We start from the raw sequence: 20,432 nt of genomic DNA on the forward strand, positions 1-20,432 counted from the left end.
ATGATAATTTGGAGTATAGTTTCTTGTATTCTCCTTAAAATTGGTTTCACAAGAAGATGTAAAAACAATTTTCATTGGTTATTTGTTATGCAGAAAATGAGAGGGAGAACAAATTCACTTTGTAAAAGATGATTTTTTAAAATAACATAATTAAATACGGCAAAAACTTGTCTTTTTTTTTTCTTCTAATAATTTGGGACACAGAAATGAGTTTTTTTTGTTTATAATTTGAGACGGAGGGAGTATACTCAAATGTGCGTGTGAAAATCTTCACATATTCTCCCTTACATAAAGTAATAATAATTTTTGAATAAAATTGAAGATTAATAGTTTTTTACCCAGACCATTTCTGGTTTACCTCCTGTAAAAAAATTGTTTAGATTTCATCCCTATAATGCGAAGATTCTTTTGTTTTAGACCTTTGTGAATTTTGAACGTAAAAAAATCGATGAAATGGTAAGAGGTAAATCGAAATTTGCTCAAATTACAGGGACGAAAGTACCATAATTAAATTTTGTAATTTGATGTCATGAAGGTTCAGAACCAAAGAATCTTTAAATTACAAGGATGAAATCTAAAAAATAAATAAATTACAGGGAGTAAACTGAAAATGACCTATAATATAGAGGGTAAAACACTATTAACCCTAAAACTAATTGAAAATATAATCCAATGTCCTACAAAAATTTGTTCATAAGAATCACTTCTTAAGAATCGTACATGTGAATAATATTTTATTTATTATCGACTTTTATATTTTAGAAAATATCGTTTCATAAGAAAAAAATATAGTTTTTTCTTTTATAAGAATTACACTCTCATTCCTTTAATTTTTTTAATGACACGTTTTATTAGCTGGGAATTAAAAAAATCCCATTTACAAAAAAGAAAGAAATAAAAAAATAAATCAAAAGTCATAACTCGTCTTCAATAGTAATTAGTATCGTCCTCCTATGGATCTAGACATGTCATTGTTACAGGCAAACTCAAGTCAAATGTACGTTTGAAAGTCTTCACACACACTCTATTACATAAAGTTTTTTTTCTCTTTTTTTTAAAGGACTCTATTACATAAAGTTAATAATTATAATAATTTGTACAAAAAAAGTAATAATAATAATAATAATAATAATAATAATAATAATAATAATAATAATAATAATAATAATAATAATAATTAATCAAATCACAACCAATTATTTCTTTTAAGGACAAAATACAACCAATCATGTATAGTAGTATTTTTTCCTCAAAAAAAATGTACTGTATAGTATTCTTTTCTCCTAAACAAATTGTTCAGATTTTATTTTGACAATTATAATTAATTGAAAACATAAAATCCAATGCATTAATTAAGTATAAAAAATTTCCTTAAAAGAAAAAGTTGTAGTCTTTCTAGTTCTATTTACAAAAACAATTGATTTTTAAGATTCATTGAATAATTGATGTATCCAGTCTAAATTTTAGACTAAATACATAAATTATTCATTGTATCTAAAAAATAGTCAATCGTTGTTTATAAATGAGACCGGATGAACCATAAAAATAGCCAATCGTTGTTTATAAAACACCGAAAGGGGAAAAAAAAAAAAGGGTTTTGTCTCTAATTATACTTGTGTGATAGAATGGATTTGAGTGAGTTAAGAAAAGCAGTGGAAGAGGTTGAACTTGTGGATGGTCATGCCCACAACATAGTTTCTCTTCAATCCAACTTGCCTTTTATTCATGCCTTTTCTGAAGCACATGGTGATGCTCTTTCTTCTTCACAGCACTCTCTATCCTTCAAGGTTCTTTCTCTTGCACCATTTACTTCATTTATATTGTTTTATGCTATATGAACATAAATAAATGGACACATTTTAACGACACATATATTTATATGTATAAAAGTCAACGCCGTTGCTGCCAATTTCTGGTTTGGTTCATTTGGAAACGTATCAGAAAATATAGAAATTTCTTTTTAGCCTCCCCATGTTGCTCAAGCCGGGAAATAGCCCTATCGAAACGTAGAATCCGAGAGATTTTAGTCGAAAAACATGGATCAGAACATGTGTTCCGATACATTTTTGCCATCAGAAATTATCTTCCGGTATATAGGAGGCTTTTTCCAGCAATGCGAGGGGCGATAGAGCAGTTCTCGAAACAAAGATGTGTGTCGTTTTTGAAACTTTACTAGTCAATCAGTTTATGGCAGCCGTTGGCAGCATCCCACTTTGCCGTTGTTTTGGCTCTGGGAATTCAACAATATTACGTATGTGCATGGTTATCAAATTGAGATTCAAATCATGAATAGTAAAACCTAATTTCTGAATTGTGAATTGAATTTTATTATGAATCGTAAAATATATCGCCAATAGAAATAAGATATTTATAAGAAAAACAAGTGACATAAAAAACTTTTTAAGTAGATAAATGGCATATGAACCTCAATACAAAGTTGACAACAAAAGTGGCCGACTATACTAAGATGAGTTAATATTCATCATAGTAAATCAAGATTCAAGATGAAATTCATGTTCGAAATAGATATACACTAGACATTCATATCAATTGAGTTCAGTTTTGCATTGAATCGAGGTTTGGCTTGCATGTATCGTAAGATATTGATAACCAGGCTTATTTATTTATGTATTAGTTTATAGTTCACAATTATTTTTTGTGGAGCTTCAAATTTGGATAATTTTTATGATTTATGACAGTTTATTATTTATGTAATGTTCAGAGAAATCTAAGGGATTTAGCTGAGCTATATGGATGTGAGTCATCTTTGCAAGGTATTGAAGAATATCGAAATGTCTCTGGATTGGAGTTGTCATCCTCAACATGTTTCAAAGCTGCAAGAATCTCTGCTATACTCATGGATGATGGGTTAGAATTGGACAAAAAGCATGATATAGAATGGCATAAGAGTTTTATACCTCTTGTTGGTAGAATCTTAAGAATCGAAAGGGTGGCTGAGAAAATCCTTGATCAAGTAAGATGCTTCACTTTTGATTTTCTTTCTTGTGCTATATTGCATTCTTCTATTTGAAATTGTATTCATAATAATATGTGATACACTACCCGAAGGATTTGCCTGATGGATCTTGCTGGACGTTGGATTCATTCACTGAAGCATTTCTCTCGAAGTTGAAATCATATCCTTTCTATGTATTATTACTATCTTCTCTTTACTTACACAACAAAAGTTCTTAGCTTTACAAAAATATCCAATATTTTAGTTAGGTTCCTTAGCGTCATCTTTAACAGTTGCTGCTGAAATCTATGGATTGAAAAGCATAGCTGCATACCGCAGTGGTCTAGAAATCAATACAAATTTGACAATAAAGGATGCTGAGGAGGGTCTCCGACAAGTGCTACTTTGTGAGTAGAATATGCATATTGGTTTTAAAATGTTCTGTTTCGAAGTATTATTCATACTAATTATTCTACATGTTTAGCTGGGAAGCCTATTCGTATTGCAAACAAGAATCTTATCGACTACATCTTCTTGCAAAGTTTGGAAGTTGCTCAATCCTATGACTTACCAATACAGATACACACAGGGTAATGAAATGGTTTTAAATTTTTGGATACACATGTTATTATATTCAATCATTTCTATTTTCTTCAATTATTACCAGTATTGTATTTGATGGATGGATATAGATATAATAATTTTCTTCTTGCTTGGAATTCTACTCTTACCTATATACTAAACTTACCTTTATGTAATTAGGTTTGGAGATAAAGATTTGGATATACGACTGGCGAATCCTCTTCATCTTCGTTCAGTTTTTGAGGACAAGAGATATTCAAAATCTCGGATTGTTCTTTTACATGCATCCTATCCATTCTCAAAGGAAGCATCATATCTAGCATCTGTGTACCCTCAGGTAAACATTTTATATCTCGGTGACTTGTATTAGTAGATTTGAATACGGATTACATGTTCACTGGCAGGTAACACAATCTTCTCATTCAGGTTTACCTTGATTTTGGATTGGCAATTCCAAAGCTGAGTGTACATGGGATGATTTCATCATTGAAAGAGCTTTTAGAGCTGGCTCCAATAAATAAGGTGACAATATAAGCACTTCAAAGAATTATTCACCGAGATCATGAATTTTCAGATAAATATTTCTTGCATTGCAGGTGATGTTTAGTACTGATGGCTATGCATTTCCTGAATCATTCTACTTAGGTTGGTTAACATCCCGAAAATGAAGATTATACATGAAGAGTCCTTAAAGTGTTTCAGTTTCATTTATTAACATAATGAGTTATGCTTTCACAGGTGCAAAGAAGTCTCGCGAAGTTGTTTTCTCTGTTCTACGTGATTCATGCCTTGATGGTGATCTCACTGTTCCCGAGGCTGTGGAAGCTGCAAAAGACATCCTTGCAAGAAATTCAATGCATTTTTATAAGATTAATTTTGCCAACAATGTTATTAGTTCCAATAATAACTTACAACTAGATGTGATTGATGACGATTTAGAGACTGATGTTTCATTTGTTCGTATAATATGGGTTGATAATTCGGGACAGCACAGATGTCGTGTGAGTTTCCTCTATCCTGTTTCTGTCACTTCATTATTCATTCATTTAAAGATTTTTTTTATGTTTATACATGGTATGAGGTGCTGTCAATTTTTTTTTCAGGCTATTCCTAGAAAGCGTTTCAATGATGTTGTTTCGAAGAACGGGGTTGGTTTAGCATTTGCGCCTATGGGAATGAGTTCTTTAATAGATGGACCTGCAGCCGGATCTGGTTTAGGCGCAGTTGGTGAAACAAGATTAACGCCTGATCTGTCTACTAAAAGGAGGATTCCTTGGTACACAAGTTCTTTCTTACGAGGATGTTCTGAGCTTGTTTATCTTGTTACTTAAGTTCTAACTTCATATAATTTTCTTTCTGCTTTTTTTTAAGTGTGGCTATCACTATTTGATTAATCTAGTAAATAACACTTTCTTGAATCAAGAACTTATCTTGCTTTACTGAAAGTATTTAAACTGATGCATTTTGATCCATCCATTATAGGAGCAAGGAAGATGAAATGGTTTTAGGTGATCTGAATGTTAAACCTGGCCAAGCATGGGAGTATTGCCCAAGAGAGGCCTTAAGAAGAGTTTCCAAAATTCTCAAAGATGAATTTGACTTGGTATGTTGCATAGCTTGTCGTATTTTTGATGCCATATGTTGTTTACTTAAAAAGTTGTCTGATACCATTTAATGACAAGGTTTTGTGTTTTTTATTGATTTTTTCTCTTCGTCACTCAACAATTATGTTGGTTGTATTTTTATACGGTGTTGATGTACGGTGTCGAATTTATAATATTCAAATGACACTACTCTTAACATATAGTCTGCTTATAGGTAGTGAATGCAGGTTTTGAGAATGAGTTTTTTCTCTTGAAGAGTAAGACAAGGTATGGCATATAATATTATCTTGTGATTTGATTAATGCAAATACCATGCCAATTAGTTATAAACATTTAGAAAATCATTCAGGGAAGGGAAAGAAGAATGGATACCATTTGACTCGAGTCCTTACTGTTCCTCATCAGCGTTTGATGCTGCTTCCCCTATACTTCGTGAAGTTGCTTCTGCTTTACATTCCATGGGCATTCCTGTAGAACAGGTAAATTATATATGAAAGATATGATGATGGCCTTGTTTGATCTTCATTGCATTTAATTTGGAACTGTGGAACCCTCTGATTTCTAACACGTGTCCTATTGTCGGGCCTTTTATTCTTAATAAAATATTGCAGTTACACGCTGAATCTGGAAAAGGTCAATTTGAGCTGGTTTTAGGACATACCATTTCTACTAAAGCTGCTGACAACTTAGTTTATACACGTGAAACTGTTAGGGCAATTGCTAGAAAACATGGCTTGCTGGCTACGTTTGTTCCAAAGTAAGTGGAATAAGTTCCTTGAAAGTATGAAATATTATACATATGGTTAATTTAGATTTTGAATAAGCGGCTATGAATAAGATGTAGTAGCAACGTAGCATTCTATTTTAAGAGTCGAGGCTGTTTTGATAAACAACTCAATTAAATCCTTAGTAAGTAAACTTTTTATAATGTATATGTTTTTTTATCAATTCAAGTATTTTCGTCGGTAAACTCTACATAAGTAACTGATCCAATGTAGTTGTATGGAGATGTAGTCATGTGGCCTATAAAACATAACTAGAGTTGATAAACTCTTGTTTTTCCTTATAGCAGAAATTAAAGTGAATATTTTGAAGTGTATAAGAATGTTTTGTTGTCATATTGAAGGTACACTTTAGATGATGCGGGTTCTGGATGCCATGTTCATCTAAGCTTGTGGCAGAATGGTCAAAATGTATTTATGGCATCAGATGTATCATCAAAGTATGGAATATCAACTTTGGGAAAAGAATTTATGGCTGGAGTTCTGTATCATCTTCCTTCAATTTTGCCATTTTTAGCACCACTTCCTATCAGGTTTCTCGTATCTATAACGACTCATTCTCCTAAAAGCTTAAGTTTCTAGGCGGAGGCCTATAATTTTTATGTTTAGTTTTATATCTATAAAGCATTATATTCAAAACATGTATGCAAATATGGAGTTATGTAACCTTAAGGGCTTACGAAAAACCCAAAGCAAACAATACCTCGACAAAGTAGTGCAACACAGCTTGAGTTTTGAACACAAATTATACACTTTGTTTCCTTACACCAGTAAGCAATTTGATTGCAGTTATGATCGGTTGCAGCCCAACACATGGAGTGGTGCATACTTGTTTTGGGGAAATGAAAATAAGGAGGCTCCGTTGCGAGCTTCATCGCCTCCCGGAACTCCCGATGGTTTAGTGAGTAATTTTGAGGTGAAATCATTTGACGGTTCTGCAAACCCATACTTGGGCTTAGCTGCTATAATTGCTGCTGGCATTGATGGCCTTCGTCGACATCATTCTCTTCCCGAACCTGTTGGTAAGATAATATAAATTATACAGTGTAATATGCATCATGAATATCACTTGTTTATATCTTGCATGATCTTCAAACAATAAGCCATTTTATTTTGGTTCATATTAACTTATTATTTCGTGTATGAAACAGATACAGATCCAAATCCAAAAAACCTTCTGAGATTGCCAAAATCACTTTCAGAATCTTTGGAAGCTCTTCACAAGGCCGACTTCCTTGAGGAATTTATCGGTGATAAGTTGCTCACTGCCATAAAAGCAATTAGGAAGGTATGTGTTTGACTTAGATGCTTCTAAATTTATAATTCCTACGAAAGCTTTTCAATACTTGGATAGCTTTTTGGGTACTTTCACGCATGCAGTAGCGAATCTCGGTCCTAGGATGAAAGATCGGACAACTCATTTTAAGTTGTATTTTAAGACAACATAGTGATGTCGGAACACGAGTCTCTGGTCCTCATCCAAGGATTAAGACCGTGTGTTTCTACCTATAAAACTAACTTATACGTATGCAGTTGTATGAAAAATGCATAATTACGTTGTTTATCCAAATAGGGCCTTTATGTTGCTTATAAATATCTTTTAATACAAAGTTTCAGGGTTACTTATTCTTGAAAAATGTCTAGTAAATAAGTAATTCAGAAAAATAAGCCTTTACTTTTTACCTCCACTCCCTTTCATCTTTATGTGATTCTCTCTTCCAAGCCACTGATTTTGATTCTTAATGTGACTTATGATGCCAGGCTGAAATTGATCATTACTCGGAGAACAAGGATGCATACAAGCAACTCATACACCGTTATTAGGCTAGCTGTCTTTTTTCGTGTGTAATGACTAGTCGGCACATGATTTAGATTATGGAGAATTCTTCGCATTAGACATTTTCATAGCTTGCATTTACACTTCTGAGTTTATTGGTTCTAGTTAAATTAAGAATAATTGTTTCTCATTTGGCTGGATTTATATCTTATTACTGATGACATTTTCTCTTTACAAACAACTTATTGTCATCGATAATCAGTAAAAAAATCTTACTAATAATAGAGAAAATGATTAGAGAAAAGGAATACGCATCACGTGATTCAATATTCATGAGTAAAGCTAACCAAAAATATTATTTGAACCTCTATAAAATTAAGCATTAATGATTGGCATTGAACTGTTTGAAGAATTTTGATGATTTCTAGTCTCTCTCCCTCTTACAATTCTGCTTATTCTCTACTTGGATTCTATCTTACTATTACCCTAAATCCTAAACCCTAAAGAAATGGTTTTAATTTCCATACTAGCTTGTAATTTTCTTCATTTGTTTGTACTTTTCTTTGAAGTGCAATAGGAAATTCTGAAGATTTGGGTGCTAAATCTGAAACTTTTTGGTTGTAAGGTGGTTCTATCTCCTTGCTTGTCTATGAATATACTAAATTTTGGAATTGATGGCATTAGAACTGGTGCTATGTTGCAGTAATTTCATCTTTTTGTTCGTGATGTAGCGCTTGTTTATATTCCAAGTTTATGTTGCTACTGTGCTTTATAGTAACATTATTGACGCTTGGTACATAGAGATTAATATAAATTGTAATTTCATATATGGACCGTCAATGGCTTGCTAGCCCTCTACAAAGGCTTATTGACCCTTTTCTACTGCGTGCCCTTGCCCTTTAGCACCGAAACCGCCTTCCCCATATCTTGGGGCTAAATATTCGGCCAAAGCATCTAGAAACATCTAGCACATGCGCTTCTTGACTTAGGGCTTAATTATGTTACTTAGGACACAGTGAGGAAAACATAAACCCAAGAGGGATGTAAATACCCCACCTTGAGATCATTCTGAAGGCATGACCTAAACAGATACTAAACCCTAGTTTTAGACATGGTACTCACGGCAAGTATAATATACCATAGCCAAACTTCCTAATCACTTATTCACCAAAACTCTCCTAAAAATAAATACTACCCATGAGAGGATCTAAACAACTAATGAAAGTTGAGCAACACTTGGGCTTTTCAATTGTTTGACAAGCTTGCAACACCATTTTTGCTATCTTCACTTGAAACAAAAAAAATCTCCTAGCGGCAAATATTAGAAATTAATGAAAGGAACATTAGTTGATGTTGAATTCATGTGAATGAAGAAACTTTTCACTGCTCTTCTAATCATGATTCAAAATTCTTAATTGGCACAGGTAGCTGTGTAGTGTGATTCAAGATAGTTCAAATTAACCTGTTGCCAATAACCACATGAAAGCTTGTAATTAACTTCTCTTCCTAAGGTGTAAACCTTCATCTTCTAATATCAGGCATCAAATATTATCGATCTTAACCGACAATTCTTACCACACCCTTGAAGCCCTTGAAAACAAGCAAACATTATCTAAATTGTTGATCCAGATACATCATTTCTAAACTAATCAAGCAACCACTCTATGAGAACTCCATAGTTGGTAACAATTTCTACTTCAAGATTTTCATCCTTCCATAATAAGTCTCAAATAAGCAACCAATCAATGAAAAGTAGCACGGTTTTTGCAAAGCACAACCCTCATAAATTACTACATTAATCTAGATATCGTGCTTGCCTACTTGGTGAATAATCTAACAAAATTTAATCTAGAAACTAGACAACCAAAACACAGAAAAAAAGGAATTACCCATCTGTAGCATTGATATATAGATCACTGTACAGAAGATCGGTGATATCTTTATTCAGAAACTTCTCTATAGTGCTTTATCTCCTCATAATGTCTTCAATTCGATTCTCGATAAATTTCATTAAATTTCATTAACTATTTGCAGAAAACCAATAAAGAAGAAGAAGAAAAAGAGAACTCAGAGAAATAGCAGCATAACCATCACACTAGTTTGTGGAAGGAATGGCAGTCTCTCGCTTCTGTAAATTAAAATAATATTTGACGACATATGCCTAATGTCATTACTCACCCTGGGTTTATAAATATAGTATTTGTGCAAGAAATTTTCTAAATGAGCATATTGGGAGAACTCAAATTTTTCTTGGAATTCAAATCCTGCAATAGTCTAGAGGAGTTTATATTCACCAAACAAAATACACAAAATAATTTTTAAAAAGTTCAATCTAAAAGAATGCAAACCCTAATGCATCCAACTTGTTCTCTTGATAAAAAAAATATAAGCAATAAGGCGGATCATAAGGTATACAAAGGCATGCTTGGTTAATAGTATATCTAACAATATCTATAGACTTGATATTCTGTATTCAACAAATGTTCTTGTGCAAGATTTTAATCCGATCCTATCATACTGTTGTTAAACGGATTACAAGTTAGCAGGTTTTTTTGACCCTCACTATGCTAAAGATAGAAATCACCGAACGAAGAAAAAGGACAAGATTAAATGCTGATGACGACATAAGGAGAATAACCTATATATTATACCCATCAAGACAATAAATTATAAAAAAATGACTGCAATAATAATTGAAAATACTTGTGGTTTATATTACATGACAAATGTGTCTATATGTTTCATTTGTATACATGCACTTATTTTATTTTAGACAAATACATAAATGAATTAAGACGGCATATTTTGTTTGATCTTGGAGTTTAATTTGATGGGCAGAAGGTGATGGCGTAATCGGGTCTTGCAAAGCAAGTGAAAGTGCTGCTCTTATCGTCGTAAGCATAGCTATAAGCACCGGGGCACTGGTTCTTGAAAACCATAGAGTAGTCTGTGGGTGGACATTTTTCTTCTGTATTGAAATCTCCACGACAACAATATTTATCTTCATTTAAAGCCAAACAAGCACTCTTACAGGCAACCACACTCCCATCAGTACCAATAACTTGGAGCTCTGAAGGACACACAACGTTAATGTTCCCCGGACAACTGGAGGTTTTGCAGTCACCACTACCGCCTTGTGGCGTTACAGACATTGGCACGTTGAATCCGTCCACATTGCTCACATCGTAGAAGTCTTGTCCCCCGTCTGTTGCTACTGTTATTTCCACTAGTGTTGCTGGTGGGATTGCACCAGCACCATTGCAACCGACTTGACCGGAGGCACAATCTGCGGTGGCGCAGCTGAACTTTCCGTTGTTGTCGGAGCATCCAGTTCGGCCCCAAAATCTACCCGACCATGGTGATGGAAGGTCCACTGCAATTGTTGCTCCGGGTCCTAACTCAAAACCCGTCGTTGATAGCTGAGGTTTTTGGTCTCCAGTTAACGTTCCTGGCCATACAGTGTATTCACACCTATTTGTGAATGTCACCTTAGCTCCTCCAACCACTACATAAACAAATGCAAAATCAGGATCATATTATTAATGCAACTGAATTTATTAACTAAGCAAGATGAATTAATCGATCAACTATATGAAAAATTAATATAGTTGTATAGTGATATATATACCATAGAAGAGGAATGCCAAGCTAAAGCATAAAGCAACACGGGTGTTCTTCATTTTGGATATGACTTGATTAATCTTGATTTGCAGGCTTGTGAATATTGGTGCAGTATTTTCTCTTTCGATTGTAGTTTTGCTATTTGAAGGTGAATGATGAAGTTGCTCTCTTCTTCTTGCCATATATATAGCCTTCTGTTCGATCGATGGTTCATTGGTTTGAATCTTAATTCAACGAATGGTATTCATTTGGTTCGGTCAACAAAAAACTGAGAGGCACATATATGGAACTATTCTACGTTGTATATAGTTATTTATTTATTTAGCCTCCATGCATTGGAAATGTCTCAATCAAATCTTACGTAGTACTTACTTGGTCCCATGTTCGTATATTATTGACGAAAATAAAGAAAAAAAATTATGTTAAAGAATTTATTTATATATTTTATTTAGAGTGAAGATTTGATTTAATCCCTAACAATATTTTCGCGAGTCCATCTAGTTCATGACAAAAAATAAGCAAATCAGTTTCTGACATAATTTAGTCCTCTATTACAATGAGTTACCAATTAATTTGTCTAAGATATGAAAATTGTCGGGGATTAATATGTGTATATTTTTCAAGGATTGGATGATTGGTTTGCCAGGGACAAAATTTGGTCTCCATTCATCTTTTATAAATTATTTTTGTCCATGAAGTTGAATAAACTTATTGAAGTTGTGCAATTTAATTTTTCCGTGTTAGACTTTGGTATTAACAATGCATCCTCTACGTCGGTCTCTAATGATCTTTTATAATTTATTGTTGCCCATGAAGTTGAATGAATTTATTGAAATTGTGTAATTTAATTTTTTTCCGTGTTAGACATTTGGTATTAATAAGGTATCCTCCGCGAGTAAATGCAAAAATTAATCTTTTAAATCGGGAAGGACGGAAATGAATGACAAAACTCTCACTCTAGAGATTTCAAACTTTCACAGCTAAATTCGACATATGGTTGAGTTCGAAAAAACCTCTTTCTTTGTTAGATGTACTAATTAAACTCTTTGTCTTACTATAAAATTAACTTCAAAAAGTCTATTATTTAATATTTATAAGATCTTAGTATTAATATTATTATATGTATTATTCCCTAAAGATGCGATTCTCTCAGTTTCTCAAAAGAAACTTAGTATTCAATTTGGAGAGAGATATATTCAAAAGAAATGATAGAATTATCGACAACAACAAAAATTGTAGTGGATCCCATGATTGAGAGAGATATATTCCCTATAGTTCTCTAGTACCCTTACCCCAAACATAAATGTTGCTAGTTCCAACAACAACCCCAAACTTAAAACTTATCATACAATCTACATAGTTTAACTCCAACACAAAATCGGGTCACCTATGGTCTCTAGGTTTCTAATGCAGTTTTTTACCGAACAAAGGATTCTAATCCTAAATGCTCAATTTGGTTTAACAACGGATAAATATAAACATAAAATCCAGGTAGGCTCAAAAAGGCTCTAGGTACCAAACACTCTGTCTTAGTTTGTTCAAAACATGACCAATCAACAAATAAAGAAAAATTGCAAGTTCTTTATGGGTTGCCTACCACCAAGCGCTTCTTTAATGTCATAAGCTTGACGCCTCAACCACTGTTAGGGTGACATATATGATAAAAAAAAGCACATCATCCTTTTTTTTCTCTTGTTTGGTAGGAATTCCATGAACTTGACACAAAGAAGTAGATCGAGCAGTAGGCTTCTGGAAATTTTGATCTTCCACCTTCGAGAAGAATAAAACTCTTGTTGCAACTGAATCTCCTTAATCTCCAATGTTTGAATCTCAAATGTCACATGGAGATCTACGTGCATCACTTGTGATTTTTCTTCCATGCCACTATTTCAGTTTTTGAAATTTTCCTTTTCCATCACAAAGGTGTGACATTCAGTCTCTATCTCAACCAACTTCTCCGCATACCAATATAGTTTCTCAACAAGTTCAACACACTGAACTTAAAATCTATCAAATGAAAATTGACTGGGCCTTAAGAATTCATCTAAAAATTGTCAAGTTCAAAGTTATAATCAATATTGACCACTTGTTGCCCTTCTTTATCCACACAATGCTCATTATAATAGTGACTATGACGATTCTTACCACAAAAACCACATCTCACCTTTAACCTTTATCCAAATCTTTTATACGAAGAGATAACTTAAGTTTTTCATACTGAAGGATAATTATCTCTTCAGTATCTATCAATAGTCTTCTACCCCACATTGCTACAAAACTCAGATAAACATTTTAGTAGCAAGACACAATAAAAAAGACATAAAGAACACAATTTTTATTTTTTTATGTTTTTTAGTAACTGAAAATTAAAAAAAAAAAACTAACTAAAAAAATTGCCTTGTCGAAATTAATCAACAGTCTCCGCCAATGACGCCAAAAATTTGATAGACTTTTAGAAAGTGTGGTTGAAATGCATTGAAATAATAAAATTTATAAGTTCGTCTTCACAATGATTGTTTCAATCTTAACTCGGTAATTTAATTGTCATAAGGATTTAACAAATGGGGGTATGCAGAGCATATTTGAATTTAACATAAAAATAAAATAAAAATAAATTGTTTCGGAAAATAACAGAGATAAGTGGTGATGATCTGAATTTAACATAAAATTAAAATAAAATAAATTGTTTCGGAAAATAACAGAGATAAGTGATGAGGTCTTTCGGTCTGTACAATTATTCTCCTAATTTTACGACAAATTAACAAAATAGTTCTGATCAATCTTTAAAAGATATGACTAGTAGTCATTTAAATTCTAAGATACATTCATATATTTAAAAAGTTAAGGCTAGTAGTCATTCGTAAACATACAAAAAGCGTTACACTCAAGCAAATTTAAATAAAACTAGGATTATAATTGCATTGAAAAGAGTTTATAGAATCACATGGTTCATACAACTCGAATTAAAATCATCTAATCCTAATCAAAGAAAATTAGTTAGACATAATCATACAAATAAACAACATAGTAAATAAATTAAACCGATAGAATTATGTCGTATTCACGTTGCTACTCAATTTCATTCAAAATGCTATTGTTGAGTGTCCATGATGCCTTCCTTCCTTTTGTTCCAAAACGTGAATACTTCTTCCTGTGCGTGATGGTCCTTCCTTTCATTTGCATTTAGCTTACATGTGTAGTTAGTTAGGACAGATAGTATGAGCTGGAACTAGCCACGTGTACATAAGTTTTCCCCTTGTATCTTTCAACTACATTGAATTATAACAGAATTTTCTGTTTCTCAAGCTTTTCTCTTTCAAGATCCATTTGTTGTTAACATTTGTCGTTAAAAAAGTTATTAAATGTTCTTGATTTAAAAAAATTATAAAAAAAAAGTATGTAATATAGTTTTTTTTGGTGGATGGCTTTCTGGTGGAGGGCGTGAATCCCATTAGAGAGACTGTTGTTTAAAATTTTGTGTCTCACTTCTAGGCGTGCAATCTTGAAAGGCCAAGCGTAATCTTCAGCTTCGGACTTTGTCGTTTTTAGAAGGTGGTAGCTTGATTTAACCTTTTTATTTGGAGGAAGTTAAGGATATTGTGTGGGATTGTGACAGTTACAGGAGTCCGGGTCCAGATGGCATTTATTTTGGTTTTATAAAAAAAAAATTGGCTTAAATTCAAGGATGACATCATGCGGTTTATTTCAGAGTTTCATTTGAATAGTAAATCGACGTAAGTTATAAATAATACTTTCATAGAACTTATACCTAAAGTGGATAGCCTTGAAAAATTAAATGATTTTAGGCATATTTCCTAGGTGGGGAGTATGTATACAACCTTGGCAAAATTGTTAGCAAACATGTTGCGGTCGGTTATTGTAAGTGTAATCTTTGAGTCAGAGACTGCTTGTAAGTCTAGTAAGGAGTTAATGTTATTTAAAGTTGATTTTGAAAAAATCATACTATTCGGTAGATTGGGGATACTTAGATGCAGTGATGGGGCAAATGTCTTTCCCGTTTTTGTGAAGGAAAGGGATTGAAGAGTGTGTTTGTACTGAAATAGCTTCTATGATAGTAATGGCAGTCCAACAGAAGAATTTCCTCTTGAGAGAGGTCTAAGAAAAGGTGATCCCTTTTCTCCTTTATTTTTTTTTTTTTTTGCTGGTTGATGAGGTTTGAATGTGATGATGAAAGCCATGGTTGAGTCCAACATATTTATTGGGTACATTACTAGTATGCAGAATCCAACTGTTGTTTCCAATCTTCAGTTATTCGACGACGTTACTTTTTTGGGTTAAAAAATGGGCTAATTTTCGTGCACTGCGGGCAGTGCTTGTGCTTTATGAGGTAATGTTGGGTTGGAAGGTTAATTTCCATAAGAGTATGCTGGTTGGGGTCAATATTTCTGGTTTGAGTTGTAAAGTGGGAAAGGTGTCTTTTGTGTATTTGGGTCTTCCTATTGGTGGTGATCCGATGCGTTTAATGTTTTGGGAGCTGGTTTTTTCTCGCATAAAATATAGACTGTCTGATTGGAAGAGTCGATATCTTTCTTTTGGTGGTCGCTTGATTGTTCTTATATCTGTCATGACTTCTCTGCCTGTCTATGCTCTTTCCTTCTTCAAGGCTCCATCATGTATAATCTCTTCTATTAAATCTACTTTGAATAATTTTTTTTGGGGTGGGAGTGAGGATCATAGGAAAACTAGTTGAATTGGTTAAAAAAAACAGTTTGTTTACAAAACGAGTATGGTGGGTTGGGGGTTAGGCAGATGAGGGAGTTCAACATTGCTCTTTTAGGTAAATGGTGTTGGAGGATGTTGGTGGATATAGGGGGTATGAGGAAAGTTAAAGGTTGCACTACCACAATTTTGGCTTTTAATAGCACAATTTTAATAGCGTTTCTGGATAAATGCTATTAAAAGTGCAAATTATAAACCTGTTATAGCACTCTCTAAAAAGCGCTAAAAAAACCATGAAAAAAATTGGGTTAGATAGCGCTTTTCTATAAGTGCTATTATTCTAGTTCTCACTAATAGCGCTTTTAAGAAAACGCTATTGTTGAAGGGGTATAGATAGCGTTTTCGCAAACGCTATGTTTGGGTTTTATGAAAATTGAAAAAGGGCGGATACTTTTTTCATTTTCGCGCACAACAAAAGCGTGAAAACACTCATTCCAAAACACTCACCGTTCCAAAACTCACTCTCTCACTCACTCACCGTCCAAAACTCACAGTCCTTCAAAAATCTTCCACCGTCCTTGTTTGCGTCCAAAATCAGTCAAAGTCAGAAGTCACTTCCTTGCTTCTCCCAAAATCTTCGAAAATCCATCGTTAACCTATTGTCCCTCTCTCTTCGAACAAAAACCCATCGTCCCTCTCTCTTCCGATTGTGATTCTGTCACCAGTTCCGTTTATCTGTCCGATTCTCTCTGATTCAATCCATCGTCTCTCTTTGCCCAACCGTCCCTCTCTCTTTGTTGATTATGATCAGAAAAGGGTTCTCGTCAAAAAGGGGTTATTGTGATTAGAAGGGGATTCTCCGTTTTTGATTTTGGTAAGTTTCTCACCTTCTTCTTTGCTAATTACAGATTCGTATTATTTACATGTATATTTGTGGTTATTAGGGTTTAGATTTTCATTTGATTGTGTTTTTCAATTGACTTTGATTGTGGTTTACTGTGGTTCGAATCTTCAATGTGATTGTGGCTGATTCAAATCATATGTTGTGTGATTCAAATTGTTCTTCTATATAAGTTATTATAATGACAAACACTTATTTATAAGTTGTTTCTATAAAAACAGATTAAATAAAGTTAAATTGTAAAAGTACAAGCTGTAAGCTGTTTTCATAAACTATATTCGAGAGCTTATGAAAATAAGCTGAAAAAATGGCTTAGGATAAATTCAAATTAGGCAATCATATTCAGTGTAATTGTACGTGTCGGTGTCGGATACGATACGTGTCATAGACACTCATAATATGAGGAGTGTTTGTGCTTCATAGCTTATAGACACTGATATATATGTGCATTTTTGTATGTTTGGTTTATATGAACATTAATGAATGTATGTATCGAGGTAACTGCAAATTTGTGACTTGTTGCACTAATTACTCGAATTTTACTAAGGATTCAAACTAGCTTCAATTTCTAATTGAAATAAAAAAAAATTCAGTTATCAATTTTTTAGGCAAAAATCATTTATTTATTAGTAAATTTGTATACTATATGAAATTCCTCAATTTTGTTTGTAAAGTATTTGAAAGTCCAAAAATTTATCTCTAATGTCTTAATATTATGGAATAAATTGACTAATGTTATATACTTTAGTGACTAATTATTACTTTTTACATAGTTCAGGGTTTGAATTAGAGAAAAGATATCCCCTTTATCATTAGCTCATAGCTCGATTTGTAGTAGCGATGCTGCAATATGCATCGGTCGAGGTTGAAACCAGTATTATCCACTTATTCATCTTCACGGATGAAATTCTGACCATATTAGATAATTTTTCTTTTTGACAAGAGATGATAGTTTAGGGGTAAAGTAATGATTTATTCTATTATTTATTATTAGTATGCAGCCCAAAAGCACACACATTATCATGGAATTGAAGCAGCCCAATCATCAATGCACAGTGATAAAGTAATAAACTAAAATGGGAATTGAAAAGAGAAGCTGGTGTGACCATTATTACATCCAATCCAAATAAGTATAATAAAATTGAAAGCAATGGTGGGTCATCATATATCTACAAAAGACAATGAAGACATAGAAAGTAGAACTCTGTTGTTGTCTATGTTGACTAAAACACAATCAAAAACAAAAGAGAATAAAGTCTCATGTGTGTCTGTAATATCATTTTTGAGTGCTTGTTTGTTGCATTGCATTTCTTTTCTTATATGGGTTCAGATCAAAATTTCATATTCTCATATGTTAATCTGGTTTTTTAGTCTCTCAAATTAATCTAATGACTTGATTGTTATTGTAAAAGGTATGATGCATTTCCACTCTAAATTTATATTACTTTATAATTTAATGCAGTCCACATTAATGCAAAGTTTGTTTGGCTGCAATTTTTGAAAATCAGTATGTCACTTAGTGCATGGGGAAGTTTTTAGGGGTAGTGAAGGATTGTTCATTGTTGGTATTACATGTGTGAGACTTGTGTTTTTGGTATTTGTTTTAATCTGAGTATGAACAAGTTTTGTTCTGTTTTTACCTGTATTGTTTCTTATGTTTTTAGCAACAAATGGGAAAAGCTAGGGATTTGTTTTTTCATCATTTTAATGGAATATTAGGTTTGAGTTTGATATATTCTGGTTTTGACTATTTGAATTCGACAGTGGGAGATTTCATTTATGATAGAGAATTCAATTTGCTCTTTTGATTAAGTGGAAAAAGTCAGAAAGATTATTTTACCTTGATTCCATTTCTAAGATTTGGACTAGTTATAAATATAAAATATTTTCCTTTTATCTTGATGCAAATCTGATATATATCCTTAAGATCATGTACAAATAGTTATGATAATATCAATCCAAACACACTCAAAGAAGAATACTACTACTAATAATAATGTTAGTTGATAGTAATGGTTGGTTTGATTTTATTGTAATCTTTTCTTTTCTTGTTACGTTTCACTACAATTTAAGAACTATGGCATTGTTTATTGATTGTTATTTATTAATTAATCTGTGTAATCTTAATTGTGAAAAAAGAACATAAGAATTAAGAACTATGAAGATCGACTCTAGCACTAGATACTACACAAACACATGCACATATTGAGTCCGCTAATGCCAAAAGCATAATACACCCCCTTCATTGATGCTTGGTTTACAACAAGCTTAGAGTGATTTCCTCCAAGGGGTGTCCAGAACTTAGAAGATGCTTAATTAGAAGCAATGTTTGATTTATACGAAGAACATTGAAAACAGATCTTTATGTACTCTGCTAGAATCTTTATTTGTTCGTTATTATTCAAAATTTGACGGTGGTGTTATACTCGCATTATTTTCGAAGTATTAAAGCTCATAGACATGCGTATATTTGCTCATAGGAAGGCAAAGAGCCTTCATATGTGCTGCCACTGTCACTGCATGAATTAAAAAGAATAATATGCTTCTCAATTTGTAATCAGAATTAAAGTTATAATCAAAATCTTTACATGCTCGAAACTGATTGTTTTAAGTTGAAGCAGTCTCCTCTGTATCTTTCTTTGTTTCCTTAAATCGAAACATGGTTGAGCGTAGATAGTTTATAGATCTTAAAGTGGATTGTTATGTCTTCGGCTATTCCTAACAATGCAAAAAAAAGCTTAGAGAACTTGGCAGCTTATTTTCCACCACATACTGTCTCTTGTTTATATTTTTGTCCTATTGGTGTAATGTTTTAAGCTATTGGTGCTTGTAAAGCTGGACTGATATGAGAGTGCATGTTCTTTTACTGTTCATGGTTTTAAATTTTACTCCAAATACATGCTCATGGTTATTTATATCCTGCTGTTTTATCTTGCTGGTCTTATATCATCAGCTACAGATTTTATTAATTTTTACTTGTACTATGGAATTAGCTTATCATGAGAAAAGGTAATATAAGTCAGCACCAGCACCTCAATGAATACTGTCGTGATTTCTTTGTCTTTGTTCAAATCTGAGATGGTGCGCTCACACACATGTTTCGACACTATTTACTTGTAACATTTCATGATTCACCTATAACTTTATCTACGACGATTACTTTTATTTCATATAACCAGTAACCATTTGTGGTGTGCCAATGGCTTTCAAAGGTTTAAAAATCCAATTTTTTCTCATGTTTTGTGTTTGTTTTTCATTGTTACATCTTCTTCAAATCTTGCATTTTTGTTTATTTTCACATCAGCTATATATAGTGATTCACTTATTGATGTTTCTGTCATGCATATTGATTGTGTGTACTTGAAATCTAATTTATGAGTGTTCATAATTTGTTAGTCATGGTTAAACATTAACCTGCTATTACTTATTTAAAATTTCTAACTATTCATGACAATATTGAAACACAATGTTAACACAATTGCCTTGTGAACCAAGCCAACTGAAAATGAAAAAGGATTCTCCAATAGTT

The 20,432-nt window shown here is 32.9% G+C and overlaps 2 protein-coding genes across 2 annotated transcripts; one reads left to right on the top strand and one right to left on the bottom strand.

Annotated features, from left to right (window-relative positions):
- The first annotated feature begins 1,618 nt into the window (after window positions 1-1,618).
- Window positions 1,619-7,891, top strand: LOC146955902 (protein fluG-like). The gene is made up of 18 exons (XM_085724731.1): window positions 1,619-1,787; window positions 2,723-2,974; window positions 3,070-3,137; window positions 3,248-3,363; window positions 3,441-3,546; window positions 3,719-3,875; window positions 3,965-4,060; window positions 4,135-4,183; window positions 4,277-4,539; window positions 4,642-4,814; window positions 5,021-5,141; window positions 5,357-5,409; window positions 5,492-5,621; window positions 5,754-5,899; window positions 6,269-6,457; window positions 6,714-6,946; window positions 7,076-7,212; window positions 7,686-7,891. Exons 1-18 carry the CDS (start codon window positions 1,626-1,628, stop codon window positions 7,746-7,748), a joined length of 2,514 nt encoding a protein of 837 aa, XP_085580857.1. The 5' UTR covers window positions 1,619-1,625; the 3' UTR covers window positions 7,749-7,891.
- Window positions 7,892-10,368: 2,477 nt separating this feature from the next.
- Window positions 10,369-11,553, bottom strand: LOC146955903 (thaumatin-like protein 1b). The gene is made up of 2 exons (XM_085724741.1): window positions 11,330-11,553; window positions 10,369-11,206 (listed from the first exon to the last, which is right to left on the bottom strand). Exons 1-2 carry the CDS (start codon window positions 11,502-11,504, stop codon window positions 10,524-10,526), a joined length of 858 nt encoding a protein of 285 aa, XP_085580867.1. The 5' UTR covers window positions 11,505-11,553; the 3' UTR covers window positions 10,369-10,523.
- Window positions 11,554-20,432: the final 8,879 nt, after the last annotated feature.

Source organism: Medicago sativa, chromosome 1 (assembly GCF_051527215.1).
Source record: "Medicago sativa cultivar Bolivia chromosome 1, Bolivia_mono, whole genome shotgun sequence".
NCBI classification, from domain to species: Eukaryota; Viridiplantae; Streptophyta; class Magnoliopsida; order Fabales; family Fabaceae; genus Medicago; species Medicago sativa.

What these genes read in the sequence shown, in the direction of transcription:
- LOC146955902 (XM_085724731.1), top strand. Translation starts at nt 1,626, where the DNA reads ATGGATTTGAGTGAGTTAAGAAAAGCAGTGGAAGAGGTTGAACTTGTG. An exon ending in CTGAGAAAATCCTTGATCAA is followed by an intron (nt 2,975 to 3,069) that starts GTAAGATGCTTC and finishes CACTACCCGAAG; the next exon opens with GATTTGCCTGATGGATCTTG. An exon ending in TCTCCGACAAGTGCTACTTT is followed by an intron (nt 3,364 to 3,440) that starts GTGAGTAGAATA and finishes CTACATGTTTAG; the next exon opens with CTGGGAAGCCTATTCGTATT.
- LOC146955903 (XM_085724741.1), bottom strand. Translation starts at nt 11,504, where the DNA reads ATGGCAAGAAGAAGAGAGCAACTTCATCATTCACCTTCAAATAGCAAA. An exon ending in CTTGGCATTCCTCTTCTATG is followed by an intron (nt 11,207 to 11,329) that starts GTATATATATCA and finishes TTGTTTATGTAG; the next exon opens with TGGTTGGAGGAGCTAAGGTG.